At 36.4% G+C, this 26,029-nt stretch overlaps 2 protein-coding genes across 2 annotated transcripts; one reads left to right on the plus strand and one right to left on the minus strand.

The window, feature by feature from the left end:
* The first annotated feature begins 6,605 nt into the window (after positions 1–6,605).
* tmem144a (transmembrane protein 144a) lies at positions 6,606–11,178 on the plus strand. Its single transcript, XM_077204579.1, has 12 exons — positions 6,606–6,847; positions 6,929–7,078; positions 7,964–8,086; positions 8,277–8,376; positions 8,460–8,540; positions 8,685–8,763; positions 9,177–9,253; positions 9,484–9,602; positions 9,678–9,797; positions 9,909–10,006; positions 10,093–10,146; positions 10,241–11,178. The coding sequence occupies exons 1-12, from the start codon at positions 6,763–6,765 to the stop codon at positions 10,322–10,324; spliced, it is 1,170 nt and encodes a 389-aa protein (XP_077060694.1). The 5' UTR covers positions 6,606–6,762; the 3' UTR covers positions 10,325–11,178.
* Positions 11,179–11,307: 129 nt separating this feature from the next.
* med28 (mediator complex subunit 28) lies at positions 11,308–15,969 on the minus strand. The gene is made up of 4 exons (XM_077204582.1): positions 15,740–15,969; positions 15,343–15,409; positions 14,591–14,703; positions 11,308–11,936 (listed from the first exon to the last, which is right to left on the minus strand). Exons 1-4 carry the CDS (start codon positions 15,899–15,901, stop codon positions 11,739–11,741), a joined length of 540 nt encoding a protein of 179 aa, XP_077060697.1. The 5' UTR covers positions 15,902–15,969; the 3' UTR covers positions 11,308–11,738.
* Positions 15,970–26,029: the final 10,060 nt, after the last annotated feature.

Below are 26,029 nucleotides of genomic sequence, written 5' to 3' on the forward strand. Positions count from 1 at the left end.
AATGTCAGGGCAAATATACTGTGTAATTAAAACGTTGTTTTGTTTTAGTAGAGTACCTTTCTCTGTAATTACTTTGCAAATAGTGTTGTTTCGTATTGTTACATAGTAAGTAGTGTTTGTTACCCGTTTCAACTGTGTATTTACAGGGTAAGTGTAACTCCTGCGGGCTGTAAATTAAAGTGGGCTTTTGTTACCCCTTTGTTCTGTGTAGTTACTTGGTAAGTGCAGTATATATACAATAAAGGATCCCATTTAATTTCTGACTTTTATTTTACAAAAAAAAAATCAAAACAAAATTTCAAAGTAAACAGCCACTTTAATTTACAGCCCGCAGGAGTTACACTTACCCTGTAAATACACAGTTGAAACGGGTAACAACCACTACTTACTATGTAACAAACAACACTATTTGCACAGTAATTACAGAGAAAGGTACTCTTATTAAGAAAACAAAACAAAAAAAACGTTTTAATTACACAGTATATTTGCCCTGACATTTAAGTGTCATTGCAATACAATGTGAAAGTTTATATATATATATATATATATATATATATATATATATATATATGTTTAATTTACAACCCAGAGATGTCAAAATTACCCTGTAACTACATTGCACAAGAACATATTTTGCCAGACATGTGATAAAAATTGTACAACAGTACAATGTTTGCCTGGAATATATTAACAGAATAGGTACCTGTTAGTTTTAAAATAATTACATTATAAATAATTTGCTTGTATATCTGGTTGTACCCCTTTATTACCCAAAACTTAACATATTGTTCCCTTATACCTACACGGAGGTACACTATAATTACAGAAACGTACACCGTAATTTCGGTTTACTTACGAAGTTCTTTGCAGGTTGTATATCTGCTTGTTACCCCTTTATTACCCAAAACTTATACACTATTATATATACACTAATACACTATAATTACAGAAACGTACACCGTAATTTCGGTGTACTTACGCAGTTGTTTGCGGGTCGTAATATAAAGTGTTACCGTAATATTTTCTTCCCTATTTTGTTGTGTATCTGAGTGAAACAAAACAAAAATTAGGATGGGACTTGATTTTGTTCATCAGGAATTGATTGGATCGTTGTCGTTTCCTATTGCTGTGATCTCATGTGAGTGACAGGTTGTCCCACCCTTGTGCCAGTAAACAAGTCATCAGTGAAGATGGGGAAGTTATTTTGAATATAGATTATGGGAACACATGGATTTTAAAACAATAATGAGCACAGAAATTGAATTTATAATAAATACTCCAATATTCCATAAAAAAAGAAGAATCATCGATTTCATGGTGACTTTATCTCTCATTTAGTATCCATTAAACATCCAAATGCCTAATAAAGAATAACTGACATTATTAACTGTAATAGCTGCACTGGGATCCTATAGATGTTCCCATGGCCAATCAAACAATCAATATAGGCCACTGAGGCACTTATTCATTCTTATGTTGGTAGTTGTTTGTGACCATGATTATCTGTGATTTGTGTTTGTAGTTTGACCACTTTCAAATGAAGGTTAATGCAATAATATTTTAAAAACATATAATGAATTGTAGAATATTTTTACTTTTGATGTAAAACATTGAGTGGTGTTTAGCCTATCAAACGTCACTTGCAGCTATTGCTTTAATCACATGAACAACAGGACACTTAAACGCAAACAATGTGAATTCTGACAACACAACATTCTAACATGGTTTCGTTTTTTGCTGTTTAATTAGCCTGATTTCTCAGGACACCCAATTCAGTGATATCTGTAAGATAGTTGGGACATTAAACCTATGTGTGGTATTTAAAAAAAAGAGTTTAAAGAATCACTGACAGGCACCCACTAAAGGCACTAAATGAAAAGTCAGTCATTATTTACTCACCCTCATGTCGTTCCAAACTCATAAGACTTTGATATCTTCAAAACACAAATGTGTGTTGATCATTGTTTAGATGTAAACAAAAGCCTAAGTTAAAGGTACAATATGTAAGAATTTTGTATCAAAATATCCAAAAACCACTTGCACAGTGTTATTTCTTTAAATGATGTACTTACATTATCCTAAATGTTTCCAAGAATTTGTAAATTCAGAGAAATTCAAAATTTTAAATACTGAGTCACCATTGTCACTTGTCAATGACGTAATATCCGCGTTATCCCTGGTTTCCGCTTGTACTGCCATAGTAACCATGGTGACAGATGTGGACAACTGCGTAAAGTTTAGCGGCACACTCACGCTGTTGGTGTTTCGTTCAAACATTATGGACCATGGCAAGCAGACCTTGGGACAAAAGAATAATTGTTATTGGCGTTGCTTTTTCGAGATGCCAAGAGCTTTGCGGCAAACTTCAACTTGACTGAGATGCCGCTCTTGCATAGCCTATGCTTTATTAGACAGGTGACCAAATGTACATAAAACAAATCAATGTTACATAGCTCAACATGATGAAATGTTAGAATATGATCAGTATGTTATTCTAATGTTGATCTTGCTTACTGCTAGTCTCATACAGCCAAGAAACTAACACATAGAATAACATTATTCAATACACTTCAATGCTGTTTAGTATAATAGTGTAATGTTAGACCAAGTGAAACAGCGCTGCGTTACCTCACAAGTTTATTTCGTCAAATAAACTGACCTGTTAATTCAGCACTTATGGGTAGTTCAGTAGAATTAAGTGTCCTCATTCCTTTATATCCACGGAGCTTGCGTGTGGTGCTGATATCTGTCTCTGATTAGCAATTGCGACCTGCTTCATACCACAGTCATGTTAAAAAACATGAAAGTTTTCACTCATCCATAAACATTATTAGACCCATCAGCATGACGGCAAGTTCCATGATTCACTGCGTCATCAATCTATGCCTTTGTTATTGTAAGAGGTTAGCGACCCCTTGCGGCTAAAAAAATTACATATTGTAGCTTTAAATCATTCTGTTCGATGATGCCTTCATGAAATTATTATGCATGGTTACCTGGACTCTCAAGGGACAGAAACAGATTTCATTAAAAATGTCTTGCGAAGATTAACGTGACAGAATTTTTGGGTGAAATTAAGCAACAGAACTATAAAAGACTATAAAGTGAAACATCCAAAACAGATAATTTGCCCCCTCACATTCAGCACTGATTCTGAGATAAATGTGTGAACAATAAAAATCTCACTGAACATTTTCAATTCTGATTTGATTGCCCTCAGCAACAAAAAAACAGAAACGGCTGAAACGAACTATTCTCATTGTAAGTACACAGTGTTGGGAAGGATACTTTCAAAACGTATTTCGTTACAGAATACAGAATACATGCCCAAAAATGTAATTTGTAACGTATTCCGTTACGTTACTCAATCTGAGTAACGTATTCTGAATACTTGGATTACTTCCACATTGAATTGCATTTTATAAGTGTAGGAATGCGGCCATCAAATCCTGCTTGCTAAACAGACCTATTCTGGTGTGTTTTTCTGTTCCAACTGGCTGAATGTGTTAGGCCCATGTCTCCCTGAAAGTGCAATATATTATAATTTGCTATAGAAGAACAAAGACTATGTATGTTGCGGTCACCGGTGCGGTGATGAGGTGGTGACACGTTCATGTAACATGTAAAGGTGGCGCTGCCAATAAAGCACCTAAAAGCTGTCACAAAGAACCGGCAAAAGTAGCCTAATGACTGAATATGTTAGTGTCGGCTGCAAAGATGAAGTTGACGATGCTGACTCGCGATCTTCGCAGCACCCTAGTGAACGAGCCGGAGAGAAATGAACATTTCATACGGATTATATAAACAGAGAGCAGTCTTTTTTCTTTCGTTTTGAATTGTTCTGTTTAAAAGTAGACATGTCTGTGAGGCAAGTAGGCTATAGCCTACCTTACACGCTAAGTTTCGGTTCATCGATGAGACTAGTCCCAGTTCACGCACCGGCGCCTCCGTGCCATTATATCTATTGTCTGCTATATTTACAACTTATTTATTTATTCCAGGCAATTGGTTGATGAAACATTGATTAAAATTAACATACAATTAATACAAATGGAAATTCACTTTAAAGAAAGGCTTTGTGCATCTGTTTGATGTCTCTGTGAAAGTTTTAAAGCAGTCTCTTAGTGCCGCTTTTCAGAGTGGTCACGTCCGTAACATTGTTTTTTCCTCATAAATGCTAACAAGAAAAATAAAATAAAATAAATATTTTATGTTCTGTGGAGAGCCAACCCTTCTTCATCCGGTGGGTATTACTTTTGCGCAGTGGCCTAATTCACAGAAGTAGCCTACTAAAAAATATTTGGCCTAAAAGTTAAATATTTTTTGTGTCACGCATGTTTATTTCCCTCATATTAAATATAAAACACATGTGTAGACAGATTTTTTCTAATGTCTGGACTCCTTTATTAAGGGAGTATGGATACACAAACAGACGTTTCGATATATTCGTATTAAATGCATTTTCTGAGAATTTATATTTCAAGTTTTGACTGCAAATGTCACGTCCAACGCAATTGCTAAATTTTAAATAATTATTCCGCAACTAGTTTTGTGGTGTAGGTCTACGTATTTTATAGCCTAATGTTAACTTCAAATAATACTAATAGTAATTTAAAGATGTGCTAGCATTGGTTCTGGACGGGAAGGATAACTCTGGGAGTTGGAAGGAGTGTGTCGCAATTCTGCCTTCTCACACGAGACACAGGTTCATGGATCTGAGTGTCGCGATTTCGGTTTCACTTCGCATATCGTTACAGCCCTGTAGCTAGTATCCTACCTGATACAACTATAAAATACCTGATAAATAATATGATTACAGGTTAGGTACCTACCTGATACAACTAATAACTTATAAACAGTTACATTTGTTCTCCTTTCTCTTTCTTTAATGTGAAATGCTGTTTGAATTTCCAAGATAGAAACGCATTCTTGCCCTGGCTCTGTTGTCCCAGCTCCATCTCTACCTCTAGCTCCCACTTCTCCTCTTCAGACTCCATTGTGACTGATCACGCAAACCGCTCATTTTTTCGTTTTCATATTGGGGCTTCTGGGAAATGCATGGAGTTGCCTTAATTTATTTGGAGAGTGAATAAACTCATGAAACAGAAAAGTATCGTCATGTAATCCATTGATCTCAACAATGTAACTGTATTCTAAATACCAACTATTTAAATTGTAACTACAGTTACTCATAATTTGTATTCTGAATATGTAACGCCGGTACATGTATTCCGTTACTCCCCAACACTGTAAGTACAGTCCTTTCCGCCCCCTGTGGTATGGGGGACTACGGCAACTTATTGGGGCATTGGGAAGGTTACTGTGGCATGAGTCAGTGCACGTTACTTACACGCAGCAGCCTGCCTGCATCTGCACTGCTGGGCCTCTTAACACAGATCAGCTGCTTGTGGCGTTTAGTATAAGGACCATAGTGACACACTAGTAGGCTACATAGACTGAGTGAGTGACAGATAGAACATCAGTTATTGTAACCTCCATTCTCTGATGGAGTGAAGACATTGTGTCCCTCCTGCCAAAACACTAAACTACCTGCTGAAATGGCCTGGACACCGTCTGCTCCTCAGCTCAAATCTGAATGAGTGGAGCAAGCCCCTTACTTTTATATGCCCGTGGGAGTGGCATGCAAATTCCACATGCCAATTTCACTGGCCTTTATTGAAGTATCAGAGGTTTTTGTGGGTCACAAGGGCGACCCCTAGTGTCACTACATCGACACAAAGTAACCAAGACGTTATGCCCGTTCCCTACACGCATCCATTCGGTTAAACAGCTTGCATTGCTTCCAGTTTCAGCTCTTTTTGTATGTGCTTTGTTAATAAGCTGTTTTACTCTAAATGCCTTCAAAGGAGCTAGGCTACCTAAAATGAGCATAACTGATGTCCATCGCATATGCGGGTTGTTATCTAAAATAACATAGGGCACTATATAATAATAACATAATCACTAATATTCTCATACTTAGTTATTAACAGGAAAAGGCTGTATTTCATGAGCTCATGTTTTCTTTAAAATTCCATGAAGTTTTTTTGTTTTACAGCGAGTAGCCTAGATGTTTTTGTTCATGCAATGAAACCTTGCCGTTTGTCTTGATGCATATTATAATGATATGAAATGAATGAAAGATGATAGCCTAATGATAATACAATCAGAAATTGTATGAAACTCAGAAAAAGGACAACTTGAATAATTTATTTTCTCACCTGCAATACTGAAACAATTGATCTGGTAATGGTACATCAAAGTGTTATAGTTCTGAGCTTCAGTTGTTGTTGTTGTTGTTGTTGTTGTTGTTGTTGTTGTTGTTGTTGTTGTTTTATAATTCATGGGACTTAATTTTTACGATAATTCAGTTCCCCTTCTAAAATCTGTTCATTGTACTAAACCACACAGTTCAAAAGAACATATGCTATCTCAAACACAATTTGTTATCTGTACAATCGGCAATAAACTAAAAAACAAAAGTTATTTTTCACTCCTTTTCAAACCACCGTCCATCAGCAAATCACGCTACCCACAGAACAGTGAAATTGTCAGTAATCATCATATTCAAATGTGTGTTGTTCATCCACGCGTACCCAAGATGCGTCTACAATCATGTGATCATGACTGTCAGCTGACACGGAAGTCACACGTTTATTCATTGAGCTGCTCTCGCTTGGAATACATTATTCCAGCAATCTCCTCATGAAAGTAGTTTTATGAATATTTGTAAGTTGCTTGAAGGCTGTTGCGTGTGAAAACATGAACATGAATCCTTGCGTGGCTGCGCTAATCATTTCGCTCTTCTGCGCGCTCTGCACCGGGGCCGCGCAACACTTTGACACAGGTAGAGAATACACAAGTAATTTATGCATTGAATAACTGATAAATGTAATGAGTAAAACACAGTGTAATGTAACTGAAATAGAGGGGCTGTCAGACGCGTCCGTGCACCTTCAGCAAGAGCCCAACAGCACCAACTCGTCTGATCTGACTTATGGATTCATATCCTGCGCCGTTGCCGCTGTCTTTTTCGGGAGCAACTTCGTACCAGTGAAAAAGATAGATACTGGTGATGGTTAGTCAAGCTTTTCTTATTTTTTACACTTTATTGTGCGTAAACTATATTTGCCTTCCTGTTGATGTGTTTGCCTATTGATTCTCAACTGAATTTTCTTTATTTCACTGTACATATTTATGGTACTAAATGTCAACAGAAATACTTTCAAGTGATGTTTTGACAACATTTTAAAGTCTATTTCCTTTTACTCCCCCTCATTATCAAACCTATCTGAGTTTGTTTGTTCTTTCTTGTTTCACACTTTCATTGTGTGGAAAAAAAAGATGCAATAAAAGTGGTAAATGAGGCTGTCATTCCCTAACAATCTATTTTTGTGTTTGATTGAAAGACAGGTTTAACACAACGTAAGGGTGAATTAATAATGACAGAATTGTCTATTTTTTTCCATCGAAATGTTGTAATAGTATTATTAGCTAATATTGCTAAGTAACTGAAGGACTTTAGGCAAATTCAGTAGAGTTTTCAGTGTTGATTCTAGGGACTCTGGGAGTCCTCTGGGAGCAAACAATGTTGTAACAGAGTAATACCACTGATAGATAGATCATTTAAGCGGTTCACCTGTAGTGATTCCACAAGACCCCAACAGTTCAGAACACATCAAACCCCAGCAAACACAGAACGTTACATTAATTAATATGGTTCCCGTTAAAAAAAATAAATAAAAAAAAATGGAACCAATTATTATCAAAAAGTATGGGAAATTCGGCAGCTAAAATTATTACTGGGTCTCGATATCCCTATAGAGGACATAGAATATCTTTTTTCTTTTTGTTGAAATAAATATAAAAATATATAATAGGCTATACTGCTTTGAAAACACACTGAAGAGAGAAAGTGTGCTCAATAATATTTCATTTATTTTCTGTTCACCCTACTGTGCAGGTATGTTTTTCCAGTGGATTTTATGTGCTGCTATATGGACAGTCTCCTTAGTGGTGAACATCATTCTGAACAGTCCAAAATTTTGGCCTCTTGTTATGGTGGGAGGAGCCATCTGGGCTACTGGTAACATCTAATTATTTATTATGCTTGTATAATTTAGCATTTGATCATCACTGCTTGAGATATAGATTGTGTGATTACATACACCAACAAGTTTTACTTGTCATATTTGAAAAAAAATTTTGTTTTGTTTTTCAGTGATGATTCAGTTCTGTCACATGTTTGTGTCAATGTTTACGTGTTTTCTCTATAGGTAATATAACTGTAGTTCCCATCGTAAAGACTATTGGGCTTGGTCTTGGTCTTCTTATATGGGCTTCATTTAATTTGCTCTTGGGTTGGGCTAGCTCACGGTAAGTAGAATCTGCTTTCAGGATCCAAATAAGGAACTTTATATTCTTCTTTATCATACACTGACTCTTGCTGCTGATTTTAGGTTTGGCTGGTTTGGTATTGGTGCTGAGACTGTTTCCAAACCAGTGCTGAACTCCTGTGGAGCAGGTCTTTGTTTAATTAGGTAAATGTGATGCATTCATATTATTTATTTTCTTTTTGAATGCAATAGAATGTGATGTTACTTTTAAGTCTTATTATTTTAAATAATGTATGTTCTCTTTTTTTCCTCCCCCTTTTTAATCCTTTTAATTTTGTATGTTTACAGTGCCATTGTTTTTTTTTTCGTGAAGACTGATGTTCAAAGGTCATCAACATCTGAAGAAACGCCTTTACTAATAGACCACGTATGTTGACATACATTTGGAATTGTGACATTTTTATGGAGCCCCTAAGGGAACATGGTGGTGGACAAAAATATTAAATGGAAGACTTTTGCATTTCCCAGAGAAACTTTGCGTTTGCCTGTAATCTGTTTTTTTTCCGAGCAAATGCAAAGTTTCTCGGAGAGCGCAATCTTTTTGCAACACAAAGTGTCTCAGGGAAAAAGAACCCAAAAGCATTTTAATTGATTTTTGCGTTCGCTAGTAAACCCGTTCTTTGTTCTCGGAGTAATAGAAAAGTGTCAAAAAAAAATGAACTTCCCCCTCCAATTTCATAATTTTCCATCACCATGTTGTCCCTTTAGAGGCTTCGTACATTTTTAAATATTGCATTTTTAAATTATTCAGTTAAATGATTTGATCAATTTAATCCGAAGGCAGTGAACTCAGAAACTGTGATGGCAACAGATGATTCCTGGGTGGATGCATTAAGACCACGCACCAAACGTCTTGTGTATGTACACAACATCACACTTCTATCTTGCATATTGGATTAATAATTTAATTTACATTATATAGCATCAGCATGTAGATGTACACAATCAAAATGTAAATGTACTTTTTGGACTAATAGTATCAACCGCAATCAAATTCTAATTAAATTATTAGAGTCTCTGCATGCTCATAATGTATCTAATAAGAATAATACATTCGTAAACGAATGTTGAATGTTATGTCTTTCAGTGGAACGTTTCTTGCTGTCGTCGCTGGAGTGCTGTACGGGTCATCATTTGTTCCAGTTCTATACATTAAAAATCATGCAGATGATCCAAAAAGCCAGTACAGTGGGGCTAGCCAGTTTGGTAAATCCAGAATACCTCATGATATGAATTGGCTGAATTCTTAAATATGAACTATAATGCATTTTGTTTGTGTAGATCTGGATTACGTCTTTGCACAATATAGTGGGATTTTCCTCACTAGTACAGTGTATTTCCTCCTGTACTGTGCCATCAAAAAAAACAAACCACAAGTTTTTCCAAAAGCAGTGCTGCCAGGTAAACGCCATCACTTCAGTTTCATTTTCACTTCCTTTTGAATTGTTTATCATCTTTACTCCGCATACGTCTGATGTTATTTTGTATAGAATGATGTTTTTTCCCGTGTAGGATTCCTTTCTGGCATCATGTGGGGTGTGGCCACGTGCTGCTGGTTCCTGGCCAACCACTATCTCAGTGCTGTAGTGAGCTTCCCTATTATCACCACAGTGAGTGACAGATCTCAGAAGGATTTTTTTGTACTATTTACATTTGTATTTTAATGTTAACGTTGAAATTGAATGCTCCATTTCAGGTTCCTGGACTGATTGCAGCTCTTTGGGGTGTTGTAGTGTTTAAAGAAGTGAAGGTAAATACTTGTGTGTTTGGTATATGAGTTCTGCTCCGGCGGTCTATTGCTTTTATATTGCATTGAACTCCCCATCTCTTCCTCTTTCCCTCAGGGTTGGCGAAATTACATTGTCCTCATCGTTGCTTTCTGTCTTGTTCTATCTGGGGCATTATTGACTGCGTTCTCAAAGGTGTAAACCTTTTAAGATAAGAGCAAGAAATGTACAAAACAGAGTCTTCGGTGGAGCGCTTTAACATTATATATATATTTTTTAAATCACTGCGGCTTTAAATATTTTGAATACTGCAAATTAGAGATTTATTATGCGTTTTATACAGGCTACGCAGCTACAACAACCTGATCAAAATTGAGAAGAAATATAATCTATATTAGGTAGGGAGATGGTCCTAAAATACTTGAAATGTTACAGCAATATTTGTACAGATGTTATGTTAATGTTTTTGGGAAGTTACACAATTATTTCTCACTATATTTTACTTCTATTTGAATTAACACACTTTTAAGTCATGTTTACACTATAATGGACCTCATTTCACTGTATGTTTGCACATGTAATGGTTGCTTTTTATTATATTGATGGATCTGACTGCACAGGATAAAAGCAGGAATTATATAGCATAAAGACAATAGACAACAAAGCCTATTTTAAAGCACATTCTAAAAAGGCGGTGACTATTTTTATGTAATTAAGCAAAGTTTCCACATCCTTTTTTTTTTTGCATTCGCAATTAAATTATATTCAAATATTGGGGTAAAATGTAATTAATCACCATGTAAAAATCTTCATGGTCTAAAAAGTAGGCTTTGTTTTCTTTTATATAATTTCTAAGTCATTTATTTAAAAAAAATCTAATTTCTTTTTGAGTTTATGAAAGAATGTGAAATTTTAGCATGTCATTTACAGGTTAACCACTTAAGGATTAATTGATGGCTGATTTGTTTTAATGTTGCCAAAATGTGTCAAAGGCCTTAGGTTTTTTTTTTTTTTTACTTTACTAAAAGGGAAATAAATATTCAAATGCGATGTTACTGGATATGTGGGTCTCCTTATTTTGATATAGTATGTTATAAAGGGAGGGGGGGAAAAGCAATATTCCAGGGAGGCACAGTGCTGGACTGCCATGCCAGGAAATACAGGAAGACTAAAGAGAATTTACATTTTCACTTGACAAAACATGTTTATTTTAAATTGTAAAAAAGGTGTTTTAATAAAATAAGAACAATTTCAAAAAAAAAAAAAGTTTTAGCCCAATTAATTCTCTCCAACTAAAGCCCTTTCTCGTCAATAGAGTTCCTCTACATGACACCTGTACTTAAAATTAACTTGTCAGTAAATTAATTCTTAAGTATGCTCATGACTAAATATTAAAGACTCTAGAGTAGTTTAAAATGACCACCTACTGGCAGACTTACAAGCCCCTCATGAGAGATAAGAGGCAGTAACGTCCTTTAGTAGCTCTTGAAACATGTTTTCACATCACACATCTCTTAATAGATTCTACAACAAGGCATTATTGTCCAATTTTCTGGGTGGAGAGAGGAAGTGGTCCCTGGAACACAGTCTGAAAAGGGTTCTGGATCTACATGCATCAGTTTGGTTTCATGGGAGCGGGTAGGTTTGCTGATGCCTGCTCCAGGAAGGCCAGTGGACCCTGTGGCAGTTCTGTGGGCTTCTTGTGCTGGACGTTGATGTCCTCCAACACCTGCTGCCAATGATGGATCTTAGCGAGATGTTTCTGAATCAGCATCTCCTTCCTCTGGAGTTCATTCTTCAGTTCTGATGCATCCTGAAAGACCAAACCGCACATTTATATCAACTACAGCATTGGTTCCCAACCTGGGGGGCGCCAGAGTTCACAGGGGGGGCGCGGGAGTGGATATGCTTTGAGGTGAATAAAGATGCATAAAATGTTCCACTAATAATTTTATATAAAAATATTTTTTTCAAAGTTTAAAAAAAAAATCATATGCTTACAATGCCAAGATAAGGCAGTAAAAAATTATCTCTTATATAAAATAATTTAAATTTTGCACGCACACCGTCACTTGCCCAATGTGCTTGTCATAGTAAGGGCAAAATCAAAAGGAAAATGGCAGAGAAACGTAAATGCGGTGATTCTTCATCAGAGGCGAAGAAAAAGTTAAGACACTATGACAAAACCTACATAAATTTTGGTTTTATTGAAGGCCAAGACAAGTCTCGGCCAGAATGTGTCTTTTGTGGTGAAAAACTGGCAAACGACAGCATGAAACCAAGCAAGATGAAAAGACACCAGGAAACGAAGCATCCAGAGACTATCGGTAAAGATAAGGAATTCTTAGAGAGAAAAAAAGACATGGCTCTGTCAAAAAGATCGACAGACATCAGAAAAGTATTCGAAAGAGCAGGTAGTGATTTACAGAAGGCCACTAAAGTTTCCTTTGAGTGTTCGCTGTTGATTGCCAAGGCAAAAAAGCCGCATAATATTGGAGAGGAGTTAATCAAACCCGCCTGCATTAAAATAGTGGAGGGACTATGTGGCCCGCAAGCAGCTGAAAAGGTTAAATCTGTCCCACTTTCTAACAACACTGTTAAAGACAGAATTGATAAAATGGCAGAAAACTGCAAAAAACAGTTGCACAAAAAGCTTAGAGAAGTCCAATTTGCTATACAGCTGGACGAAACGACCACAGTAGCGGGAGAGTCTGTGCTTATCGTATATGTACAGTATGTGGACGGAGATCAGTTGAAACGGGACACACTTATGTCTACCAATTTACCCACAACAACTACAGGTCAGGATATTTTTACGGCTGTTGATTCATACCTCACATCGTACGATCTGCCCTACACAAATATCATCGCTTGCTGCACGGATGGAGCTGCCGCGATGATGGGTAGAAATAAGGGATTTAACAGCCGTTTGATGGAAAAGGCTCCAGACTGTGTAATTTTCCACTGTATGATACATCGCCAGGCACTTGCCAGTAAAAAACTGTCCAGAGACCTTAGTGACACACTGGCAACAGTTGTAAAAGTCGTAAATTTCATTAAAGCTCGCCCTACCAACCAGAGATTATTTGCACAACTGTGTGAGGATGAAGCGCACCAAACTCTACTGCTACACACGGAGGTGCGCTGGCTTTCGCGTGGCAAAGTGCTTGTGTGCTTTCTAGAACTGCAGGATAAAATCCTGGAATTTCTGCGAAATCAAAACACACTGTTGGAGCAGCTGACTGATGCGTTCTGGATCAAAACCGCATACCTTGCTGACATATTCACTCTTTACAATGAGACCAACAAGAGACTGCAGGGCTCTGAGTCAAACATCTTGGAGTGCAAAGAAGCAATCGATGCTTTTATGCGCAAGCTGGAGTACAGGGCTGGAAAAATGTCACAGGGGCATTTACAACATTTTCCACTGCTGCTTCAACATTCTGGGGGTACCGTGAGTGCATCTTTGCGCGTCGAGTTTTGCCGTCACATGACTTCGCTACAGGAGGAATTAAAGTCCCGCTTTGCGGATGTTGACACATTATCCAAGGAGTCGTGGGTTATGGATCCATTCACAGCCAGGCTGGAAGATGTGGAATATCTTGGCTGTGAAGATGAGCTCGCTGAACTACAAACTGATTCACTGTCAAAAAAGTACTTCCAGGAGAATGGATTCAAAAGGCTTTGGATAGCCAGGGGACCTGTTGTCGCACCTAAACTCGCAAACTATGCCATTACAAAGATCATTCTTCCTTTCAGTACCACCTACCTCTCTGAGACAGCCTTCAGTGCCCTTGTGGCTATAAAAACAAAGTCACGCAACAGACTGGAAGTTCACAGCGATTTTAGACTGGCATTACACCTGACATTCCATCACTAGTCAAAGGCATGCAAGCCCAAGGTGGACATTAGCGTTATGTGTTTACGCTGACGTTATGATTAGCCTTGTAAAAAATAAGGATCTGTGCATGCATGCATGTAAGTAGGCTACATACATTCAATCCGTGCATATTTAACATTACGTCATAACATTCAGTATTCTATGTTTATACACAAAATCCTGAAAAAGAGAAACAACTGCGTTTTACTAGTTGTGAAAAAATGAAAATATTAGGCTAAAAGGAAACAATTGAAGTTGAAACGAACATTTCCTGTGTATTCATGTGATAAAATGTCATTAAAAACTTAAAACTAAATTTAGTTACTATATACAGTGTGTGTGTGTGTGTTTATGTGCATAGCATTAATATATATATATATATACGGGGGGGAGGGGTCACGGATTGTTAAATATGTACACCGGGGGCCCCCAAGGAAAAAGGTTGGGAACCACTGAACTACAGTATACAGTGTTTCAAATGTCACAATGTAACTGTAAAAAGTTATACGGTAGTATTGGTTTAAATAATGTACAGTTGGATTTTTATCAATGCTGCAGAGAATTCAAAGGCAAAAATAGAAGTTTACCTCTTTTTCCACCTGTTCTGGTTTCTGTACAGACAGCTGTAGTCTCTTCTGAAGGAAGAAACATTCAGTCTGCCTGGCCACATCCAGAAACTTCTGTATACACTGATCAACCCCTGAAATACACAACAGGTTAAATCAGTATGGCAGACGTTATAGGTAAAACCATTGATTTTTTCATCCACTGGTCTTTTTAAAAAAAAGATTTTGGGCTATTCTGCTTTCATAACATGTCTGCTTTCAGAAAAGCAGAAAGACAACATCCAAATTACACTATCTATTTGCATCTGTAGATTTTCTCATTGAGACAAATCTCCACTTCAGTTCAGTGTGTTTATTATTCTATTATTATTATTCTAAGTAATATTTCAGAAAACTTGCAATACACAACGGTATTAATGTACTGTGATAAATCAATTGGGAAAGTATGGTGTTATCTATTAGTAATAATTTTTCCCTGTTCATCTGTGGTGTTGTGTCTTAAAATTAATATATGTATGCATTTTAAAATAATGTTAGAATCTGCTAAGTTTTGATAATGTACAAAACGGTACCATTATATTATATTATGCTTTGGACATGGCACTATGGAAATATCATGGAATTCTTTGAAGCAGCTTGTAGTATGGTATATATAAATATGGTAATCCTTCAGAAATAAATATTTATTAAAATTCCCTGGAATTACCATTTGATAGCATAGCAGTTACAGTCATTTTTATAAGAAACAACAGAAGAATACAAAACATTTTTACCAGTCCGAATTTCTTCCTGGTCGGTTCCATTTACATAGTCTTGACTGACAAGAGATGCAAAACACGCCTGGGAGAAATAAAAACATTAAAGAACATTTTTAAAGCAAAAATATAAATTAATAACAGTATCGGTTATATTACTACACTGACAGGAATATAATAACTCCACTGAAAATAATTACACTGTTTCGATCTACAATTCAGCAAAAAATTAATTTCTACTAAATGCATTAAACTTGCAATTACATATTACATATAAAACAAGAATATAATCATATTAAATATAAAAAACAATATTCAATGAGTGCATAATCAGTTTACAATTTATCTACAAACAGTCACTTTTAGTATAATTGCACAGAAACTTTCACTGTGGCAGCAGTTTTCTTGATCTCACCTCGAAAGAAGCTTCCAGCTCATCTACTAAAGTGTTATTTGTCCCTCTATTACCGGGAGGGCCTGTGAGAAGCCCTGGCTGACCTGGACCCCCTGGACCTGTAGGTGGATGAGATCCAGACGGCTGCTGACCAGTAAACATTCCGCCCATGGACGACGCCATTTTTCCACTAACAACACAACTACTCTTCTTCGCGGGCGTCTCAGTCTCTTGAAAGTATAATCTGTCGCCACCTATTGCATAGGGCGTGCAATGCAAGTCATACATGCTATTTCATATTTCATAAGTTTCATAAGCGTTGCTTGAACACAAACATTTTAAAAAATGCCACTGAAAATGCCTCTTTTGTCTGTACATATTTGTACACTAAAAATGCTATTCGTTAATGTTAATCTTCTCTTTCAATATTTATAAAATAGATTTTCAGCATATATTAGCCCATATTGACAAACTACTGTGGTCTTTCCTGGCCAGCAGAAAGGAATCACGTGGGCTGTGAAATGATTAACACCTAAATAGTCATACTACTGGAAACTTTCAGAGCTATTACATTGGAAAAACAACAACAACAACAATGTGATGCGTTTTAAAATAGGGAAAATATTATTTACACTCGTATCTGTTCAAATAGGGACCTTTTGGAACGCGAAGTTCAATATTTCAGGAAAAGTCTCGTCATCTGTTGTTTGCTTTAGGTCTATTGTTGCTAAATTGTAGGCTAAATGAATTATGTAGATTCAGAAAGAGCTTTATTGCCAAGTGTGCTTGCACACACAAGGAATTTGTTTTGGTGCTGAGGCTTCCAGTGGACTATACAAATGCAACAAGAAACTTGAAACATAATACTACAAATTATAAGAATAAAGAATAAAAATATAAATATATGATAATAAAAAGTATCACAGTTAGGTTTAGTCAGAATAGACATTTCCAGATTTACAGATTATGAACATATTTACAGTGTTTTGAATATTATAAAAAATACATCTAAATATAAGTATCACCTGAGTTGTAGGATATTGCACTAAACAGTGGGAGTATTGCACTTAAAGGCGTATGCCTTGGGAGGTGTGTTAACTGTTCAGAAGGGAAATGGCCTGTGGGAAGAAACTGTTCCTGTGCCGAGATGTTCTTGTGGCCAGTGATCTGAGTCTCCGTCTTGACGGTAACAGTTCAAACAGGTGGTGTCCAGGGTGAGTGGAGTCTGTGATGATTTTACCTGCTCTCTTCCTCACTCTGGAAGAGTACAGGTCCTGGAGGTATGGCAGGGGGGCACCAATGATCCTCTCCGCAGTCCGGACTGTCCGTTGTAGTCTCCTGATGTTTGATTTGGTAGCTGAACCAAACCAGACAGTGATGGATGTGCATAAGACAGACTCGATGACGGCTGAGTAGAACTGAATCAGCAGCTCCTGTGGCAAGTTGAACTTCCTCAGCTGGCGAATGAAGTACAGTCTATGCTGGGCTTTTTTTACAATGCAGTCAATGTGATTGTCCCACTTCAGATCCTGAGAGATGGTAGTGCCCAGGAACCTGAATGACTCCACTGCTTCCACAGTGCTGTTCATGATGGTGAGTGGGGGGAGTGCTGAGCTGTTCCTCCTGAAGTCCACGATCATCTCCACAAAAGAAGATATTTTGAAGAATGTCGGTAATAAAACAGTTTTCATTTTTGGGTGAACTATCCCTATAAAAAGACCATTTAATTAGAAAAAAAATAATTCTACATCACAATCAGGTGTTCATTGTGGTGGAAATGTTTGAAAAAAAAAATTTTAGGCAATATTTATATCATGTAATGGCATGTTGTTGTTGTTGTTGTTGTTGTTGTTGTTGTTGTTGTTGTTGTTTTAAGGTTTAAGGGGGTCAAACAATACATACAAATTATGCAAGACATGTAAAAAGTCATATTTACAAAACAAAATAAATAAAGTTTTAATAAATTTGTTTCATCCCCAGAATCAACACCTGGGATATAAAGGAAGGCTACCCAAAGATTAATTTTGTTTCTTATATTGTACCCATTGCATCGTAAAGACCATACTTTGTAGATTTCAGCTTCATGCCATTGCACATTGTTCATTACACACACACGGATGAATAACAGCTCACAGTTCACTCGTTTTGACCTTCCCACTGACTTGGGCCTTTAAAGAAGTTTGAGAAAAAGAACCATGCATGCAGATAAAAAGTGACAGCTCGCACAAACAGGTCAGAGAGAAAGTTCACTGACATTTAAAAGAGCTTGATCTCCAGAGCTACTGCTAATGTAATTGGCAGAAAAATCTATAGAACTTCTGTCTAGTTGTCATTAAGTGTAAGAAGAGTGTTTCAAAACCTATTCAGTGACCTGTGCGTTAATTTTTGTGGACAACATAGTTTTACCAACTTTTCATAAAAACTTTTCATGTTTAATGAAAATAAATTAATTAAATAAAATGACAGTAATTTTTTTTTTTTGACCCTGACATAGTAATAGTCGAGTAGTAGTTGGTTTAAAATGTCTGAAGAAATTTATTTGGGAAGAAAATCTAACCTTTTAAAAGGAGTATTTATCTATTCTATATCTAATTAAGTTATTTTGCTTATATTTGCTTATGTGGGGTTAAATGGACTGTGTGATATTTTTGCTATAGAACTGAGGACTGTGTTAAAACATAAACAGTTAAATTACTTGTATGAAAGTAAATAATGCGTCCAAACTGAATTGTATCCATTGACATGAACTCAGTTTCTCGCTACTTTACTCCACCAGGTGGCGCTGATCTATTCACGAGAGTACGAGAAATGTCACATCATCACGCATACAGTGGAACGTTTCCAGGGTATTTCAACTGATTCCACAGCATTTGTCAGGGTAGGTTTATTTTTAAAATCGAATTTCTTAGAACTTAAAGTCTTGGCTACCAAAAGATATTGACCGTGTCCACTGTTATCACCCTGGAAAAAAGATACAGATCATTAAACACAGTTGACATTGTGAGGACATGCCTCAATAGCCTGGCATGCCACTGTGAATATTATTGACTTTTCAGCAAGATGTTAAAAAGCAATTAAAAAAACAGAAACCAATTAATGAGGCAGCAAAAATGTAGCCTAAAGGTTATATAAAGGTATATACATTTACAATTAAAATGCATGTGACAACTTGCCCTGACCTGACATTTATATAAAAAAAAATATATATAAATAAAAAAAAATCCTGACAGCACAATTCAACATTTTGGTTAAAATCTATCATCATAATATAGTTGACTCTTGCCTGAGTATATGCCAGTATGATTTATTGTGTTCACTTGTTTACCTAGCAGCTATAACAAAAATATGAAATGTTAGTCTGGAGGACAGAATTCACAATAATAATAATAATTTTACCTGATTTAGAGGGTAATAAATATTTAAGAGGGTTTTGAACTATTTTTTATACACACGTGTAGTTGGACTTTTTCCTCTAAACACTAGCCTTGGCTTCCTGTATACTTTTCCTATATCTAACTGTTAAAAATAAAGGTTTCAAAAGGGCTTTTTGCGCCATGATGCCAATTTATTTTTATTTACCTATTTATTTATTCTGTATTTACTAGTCGTTGGGACTGTCTACTACGTTTTCCCTGTTTATCCTGAAGTAATTGTTTCTTTTTTATTCATTGCCATGCAATGTATACTAAAAATGACATTGAGGTTGACTTTGAAATTTTCATTTTAATAATCTGAAGAACCTTTTTTCACCCCTTTGGTCATCCTTCATATTAGATGTATTTAACTATGTACTTACATAATAACTGCTACATATTGTGTTAAGGCTGTATTGCAGAACACTTTTTCTGCAGGTATTTTTTTTAAATAGCCTATAAGTACAATGTATGTACACAATAAGTGCATTGTATTAAATGATTAATTAAAAAGTTAGTACGTAGTAATTAAAGACACTTAATATCAGGGTTGGGGACTCAAGTCGCATGACTTGTACTTGACTTGGACTCGAGTCCCAAATGTGATGACTTGCGCCTCGATTTGACATAATCAAAGAAGACTTGCAACTCGACTTAGACTCTGACAACAATGACTCAAGACTTGACTGTCTTCAGGATATAAAATACTCAATGGCAAATAATCTTGTCACTTTCCTTTCAAAAGTTATTCATGCATTTATAACATCATGTCTGGACTATTGTAATTCTTTGTATCTTGGTCTTCCCCAATATTCATTGGCACCTTTGCAGATGGTTCAGAAAGCAACGGATAGACTCTTAACTATAGTGCAAAAAAAAAAAAAAAACGTGATCATATCACTCCAACTTTAGCTTCTCTTCACTGACTTTCTGTCTTTTTTAGAATTTAGTTCAAAATTTTGCTTTTGATTGTTTTTAAAGCTCTTATGGACAAGCCCCGTCTTACATTTCTGATCTCATTTCTTTGAATTCAGCTCCAGTCCTCAGGTTGGCCAATAAAGCTCTCCCACATGTCCCTCGGTCACGTCTTAAATCGAAAGGTGACAGATCTGGTGCTGTTCACGGTTATGGAATCAGTTGCCACCAGACATTAAGAGTGCTCCTTCTATTTCTGTTTTTAAATCTAGACTTAAGACACATCTTTACTCTAGCCTTTTCTGATTATTAACTTATAAATGATCAACTTTTATTTAGATTTTCACTATTTTATTTAAAAAATGTATTGTAGGCCTATTTTATAATTGTTTTTGTACAGCACTTTGGTCAGTGTAAGCTGTAACTAGTCTAAATAAAATGTAGGCCTACTTACAAAAAAAAACTTACTTTTGACTTGCAAAACAATGACTTGATCCCACCTCTGCATTGTTGACCGAACTTTTTTGTGCAATGGAAAGGTTCCATGGATATTAAATGTTCTTCTTCACCAATAATGCCAAAGACCCCCATCACATGACAAAGCTTTAATAAAGTCCTGTGAATAGTTTCTCAGAATTAACGAACTGGAGACATGTTTTCAACAGCTCAATGAATGCATCACGGTGGCATGCTGTGAATCGGTGGCGTTTGGTGCTTTTTTGGACAGACATGGACCCCGCGTGAGTAACGCTTGTGCAGAGGCGCAGTTGAGCGCGCTGTCAGTTCAGTGTCAGTGATGCACACACACACACACACACACACACACACGTTCACTCATTCAGACTGATGGAGACGCGCGCGTGCCTTCATGGAAAGCGCTTCAGGTAAGACTCTCGAACGCGCTTAATTGGAGACACGCCGGATATATCCACTCGATCGTGATCATCTCTGCTTTTTCTGTAAACGAAAATGTCATATTATTTAAGAGAAGCCAGTCACGCAATGCGGTTCATTCTCACGTTATATTGTTTGATGTTATTCGGTTCTGTTAAGATGCTATTCACTATAACACGTTTTGGAGGGGAAACGAATTGAAATATAGGATAGGCTAAATAGATTTAGCTGATTTTTATAATGTGTTCTAAAATAAACTTTGAGCACCAAAATACTAAGCGCAGCTGGTGGTCAAAAAAAGGATCGTTGGGCTATGAGGACTAAAGTACCTGCAGGACTTTGACCTGTTTACGATACACACAATGAAAGCACTTAGCTCAGGAGTTTGAACCAATAACGCGCAATAATTGATCAAATGCTCTCATTGGAAGTGTGGGAACGAAATGACAGCGAGGAGATGTCTCGCACACCTAGCCTAAATGTTTTCCTTGGATGGGTTTTTCTTTCTCTTAAGGATGTAATCGCACATTTCAGATTGTTAAGAGGATGCATTAAGGTAATGTGTTGATGAGCTCAAATCAAATCTCTTTATGTCTTGTCAAGATTGTATTTCAACACGAGATATATATTATTGTAATTGCTTTCATACTCTGTGAATTTGTCATTTATGGTGCTCTATAAATTTCTGGTGCAGGCTGAAAATATCAAAGTTCATATTGTGTCATCATTCAAGCCGAAGGATGTCTGGTTCTGTGTGTTATGAAAGAAGGATATGTTTTTGTCAGATTTTAAAACTGATTCGTTCAACTTTAAAACTATATTTTGGGGAATTGATTTTTGTGCTTCTGAGATATTGTTTTTTCCCCTCTCCTGATAAATTTGGATGGTTAGAGGAAGGCTATTTAGTTGCTACTGGCAGCTTATAGTTACATGATGTGGGATCCAGTTTTGCTACTAAAACACTGACATCAGATATAATTTAAAACAGTTGTTTTTCCACCCTCTCTCCTTCCTATTCTTATTTCTCGCATATTCTGTAAATTGATATGTCACTGCGTTCTTCCACCCTTCTCTTTCTTCACCTGCTTGTCTTTTTGTACTGTCTCTCCTTCACTTGGTTCCCATGGCTCCCAGTGGCTCTATTTGGAGAAAATTGTATGTCATTTTTTTTTTGTCATAAAATCTTATTAGGCCTCAAATTGTGATGGGAGTAGTCCTGGGGTGCGTTTCCCAAAGACAACTATGGTCGCAAGTTCCGTCGTTACCAATAGAGTTCAATGGAAATTGCGATCATAGTTGGCCAACGATGCTTTTAGGAAACGCACCCCTGGATGGTAACTGTTTACATGAAATCTGGATTACGTAATCTGATTCCAAAAATTAAGCTCTTGTAAGATTATTACTTTTTTAAAATACTCACAATCAGACTACATTACACCTCTTTATTGATTACATGATCACATTTTATTCTCACAATGGCAGTGAATTATTAATACTTCATTGATTATCCATACTACTATCTTTTACATTTTCTTTTCTAAAAAAGCCTACTGCTTATAATATGTTCAGAAGGTCTTCAGGTTCGTGGAATTGCACACACACTGGAATTGCACACACACACACACACACACACACACACACACACACACACACACACACACACACACACACACACACACACACACACACACACACACACACACACACACACACACACACGCTGTCTTTGAAAATACTTGTTTTTTTGAAAAACACTTTTGAAAGCTTTTGTCTTTCAAACACATTAAAATGCACACATTCAAATATCATATTTACTGGGATTCAAAAGTAATCAAAAAGTAGTTAGATTATTTTACCTTATGTGTGAAATGTAATGGAATATGTTACTAACTGCAATTTTTTTCATGTAATTTGGAATCAGTTACCGACTACAATTTGTAAGTAATTTACCCAGAACAGAATGGAGCATTTCATGTTTTCAGATACTTGTTTAGGCTCCTCAAAGTCTCGATTTGAATGGCGTTTATATCAGCTTCTTTATGCACACATTCTCAGTTTCTTCAATGAGTTTCTTCAATGGGCTCTAGAAAGACCACAGTCGGTGACCTAATTACATTGTCATGGCAATGGCATTAAAAGCCTCTGCTGATGAATTAATTAATTTCATAGTTTATCGACTCATTAAAAAAAAATGGTCAGTACTGACCATACAGTCTAATTTGATATTGTTTGGGCTGCCAGTAATCACAAATTTCTGAGACACAACAGTGCCATAATGTATCTTGAAGTCCCCTGTAGTCAATAATTTTATACCAAAAACTCACCTTTGATCACCAAAATGACATATTTAAAGTTTTTTCCTTGAAAAAAAATTCTTCATGCCTTAAAATAGCTTGAATGTAACTCTACACCCTTGCTTAATTTAGTATATGCAGTTCTATGAAAATGCAAATTAGCCCCGCCTCCACTCACTCACACCAGCTCAGAAACACCCGCGATTTCAAACTGCATTTTTTAGACTTTTTTTCACTGCAGTTTTATGGAGAAAATACTCAGCAATGGTGTCGACTTTTGAATTTGCACATGATTTGTCTTAAAGCATATTAAAAACACCACAGAGACATATAAACAACATTAAAAGCTTGATTTTCACCACAGGGGGACTTTAAAGGAATAGTTAACATTAACACAACAATGACAGTTCTGTCTCACTCTCCTGGTCTTACAAAGCCTGTATGACTTTCTTTGTCTGAGGAACACAAAAGAAGATATTTTGAAGAATCTTCACACAACTTTTTTTATATTCAACCGCAGTTCATAGTGTCAATGACTGTAACAATTAATTTTATTGTTATGGCCAATTGAACATATGACCAAGGCAATGGCAAATATTACACACTACTGTTTAACTTTCCCATAAAACCTCAGAAAAAAATACTATAATAAATACTATAATATACTATAATAGAATAATAGTATAATAGAATACGTTGACTTTTACTTTTACCAATGTATGTTTGGGTTATTTTATTGTTATGAACAACATATCGAAAATGCTGTGACTATTGAATGTATAGTGAATAGCCTCATGTCTCATTCAAATTTAACTTTAATAAGTTAAACAGTGTGACTGTTTTATTCAAAGTGACTTAAAAAAGAAAAAAAAGCTCTAAAAAGTACAAGCTGTTTGAAGCTTTTTTTGCTTTTTTTGCATGAGGAACAGATCAAAATGGAAGTTATTATTCAATGATTTTCACTTCCGGATGGCTTCTTCATAACTTGAGCTGCAAGTTAATGACGAGACAGTGTGTTGAAATTGATCTCAAACCAGATCAGTCTGATTTGTGAACAAATTGTTCAGTTTGATTTCGAACTGAGTGAAATGACCCAACTCATAGAATGATTATCAGAAAATTCTGAATATATCTAAAGTCCCTTTAGGCAAGTAATTTCACTTAGCGGCCATCTTTGAAAAGCCTCTCGGGCATGCTGTTTCAGTCATGCAATTACAGCTCCTATCTTTTTGAATGGGGAAATATCAAATTCTCCAAAGCTTTTCACTAAGCTTACGATTCAAATTCATAATTGAAATCGGCAATGAAATCTGACAATAACTGTCTCATACATTTTGTTTCTAAACTCTCAAATCATGACAAAAAAAGATGACGCGATGACTTTATCAATTGGTGGCGATTGGCTCTAATTTAGTCATTTAGAAATATAGGCTATATGAATTGAATACTTATGGTGCATCAAGAATCTTTATCGTTTTTATTTTTTGTGTCTCACAGAAAAAATAACAGCATGCGGGTTTGGAACAACTTTAGGTTGAGTAAATAGTGACCACATTATTATTTTTGGGTGACCTGTGGACTAACTTCGGGGTGGACTACTGGCCTACTTAGGACAGTTGGGAATTAGCTTTGTGACCATCAACAATATAAGAAACAGAGGATACTACACTCAAAAAATATATAGCCCTAAATTTAAGATTTATGTACCCTGTAAAAAATAATATGATCAATAAGCATGAAAACATATGTTTTTATATTACTTTAACTCATCAAAATAAGTTAAAGAACCCATGTGGTAAAAAATGTATGTCCATGTGGTGTTTTTAGTATGCTTTAAAACAAACCATAGTGAAGCCAAAGATAATCATATCAATTACCGTTATGTGTCCGACGTTATAGAGAGTGATACATAAAACGCATTACCATTCTGTCGGCCTACTTTATGACATGTAGATGATCCTGAATAATTCGCTCTTCCTCTTCTTCTTATGAATCAGTTTATTTTTCAAACATATGTCTGAATTAAACCAATATTTCTACTTGCCATTGTGTAGTGTTTACTGCAGTTGACCAAGTAAAGATCAGGTGGTCTGAGCTGGTGTGATAAATAGGAGGCAGGGACTATTTTTCATATTCATGGATCAATGAAGCAAGGGTGTAGAGTTACATTCTTTAAAAAATTTTCAACTTTTTTTAAGTTATAGAACATTCCACTTTTTCAAGTCAATTTAATGCAACTAAAGGTAAAAAGACTTATACAGCCAAGTTGATTGTACTTAAAATTACATTTATGTAACCGAAACGTCTCGGTTAGATATGTAAACCTCGTTCCCTGAAGGAGGGAACGGAGACCTAGTCGACATGTCGACAGATTGGGATCACACTTAGGCAGCCTGTCATCTTTGAGTACTGTTAAAACGAGCCAATGCACATTGGCGAGCGAGATCTGCATATCACACTCCGCCCCACGGCTCAGGTATAAATACGGAAGTTGATGCACCCACCAGTTGTTTTTAGCTGAGGAGCCAAGCAGAGCCCGGAGTCAGCGGTGGTCCAGCAATAGTAGCGACTGGACTACGTCTCCGTTCCCTCCTTCAGGGAACGAGGGTTACATACTTAACCGAGACGTTCCCTTTCAGTCGGCGGCGGGGAGAAGGCAGCAGCGGGCCGCCGGGCAGGATGTGCCAGATGGCCTCCGTCTGCGCTTGGGCTACAGAGAACTGTTGGTAATTGGGGAGTCCAGGAACCAAACCTTGTACACGCGGATCCACCATATCAACCAGGCTGAGCCAACG

This window comes from Siphateles boraxobius, unplaced genomic scaffold (assembly GCF_051911475.1).
Source record: "Siphateles boraxobius isolate OS27281-9 unplaced genomic scaffold, OSU_SipBor_1 119, whole genome shotgun sequence".
Taxonomy (NCBI): domain Eukaryota; kingdom Metazoa; phylum Chordata; class Actinopteri; order Cypriniformes; family Leuciscidae; genus Siphateles; species Siphateles boraxobius.

Excerpts from the sequence above, each read along its gene's own strand:
- tmem144a (XM_077204579.1), top strand. The coding sequence starts at position 6,763 with ATGAACATGAATCCTTGCGTGGCTGCGCTAATCATTTCGCTCTTCTGC. Across the intron at positions 10,007-10,092 it reads GCTTCCCTATTATCACCACA|GTTCCTGGACTGATTGCAGC; the intron begins GTGAGTGACAGA and ends GCTCCATTTCAG. Across the intron at positions 10,147-10,240 it reads TAGTGTTTAAAGAAGTGAAG|GGTTGGCGAAATTACATTGT; the intron begins GTAAATACTTGT and ends TCTTTCCCTCAG.
- med28 (XM_077204582.1), bottom strand. The coding sequence starts at position 15,901 with ATGGCGTCGTCCATGGGCGGAATGTTTACTGGTCAGCAGCCGTCTGGA. Across the intron at positions 14,704-15,342 it reads CCAGGAAGAAATTCGGACTG|GGGTTGATCAGTGTATACAG; the intron begins GTAAAAATGTTT and ends TGTGTATTTCAG. Across the intron at positions 11,937-14,590 it reads CAGAACAGGTGGAAAAAGAG|GATGCATCAGAACTGAAGAA; the intron begins GTAAACTTCTAT and ends TTGGTCTTTCAG.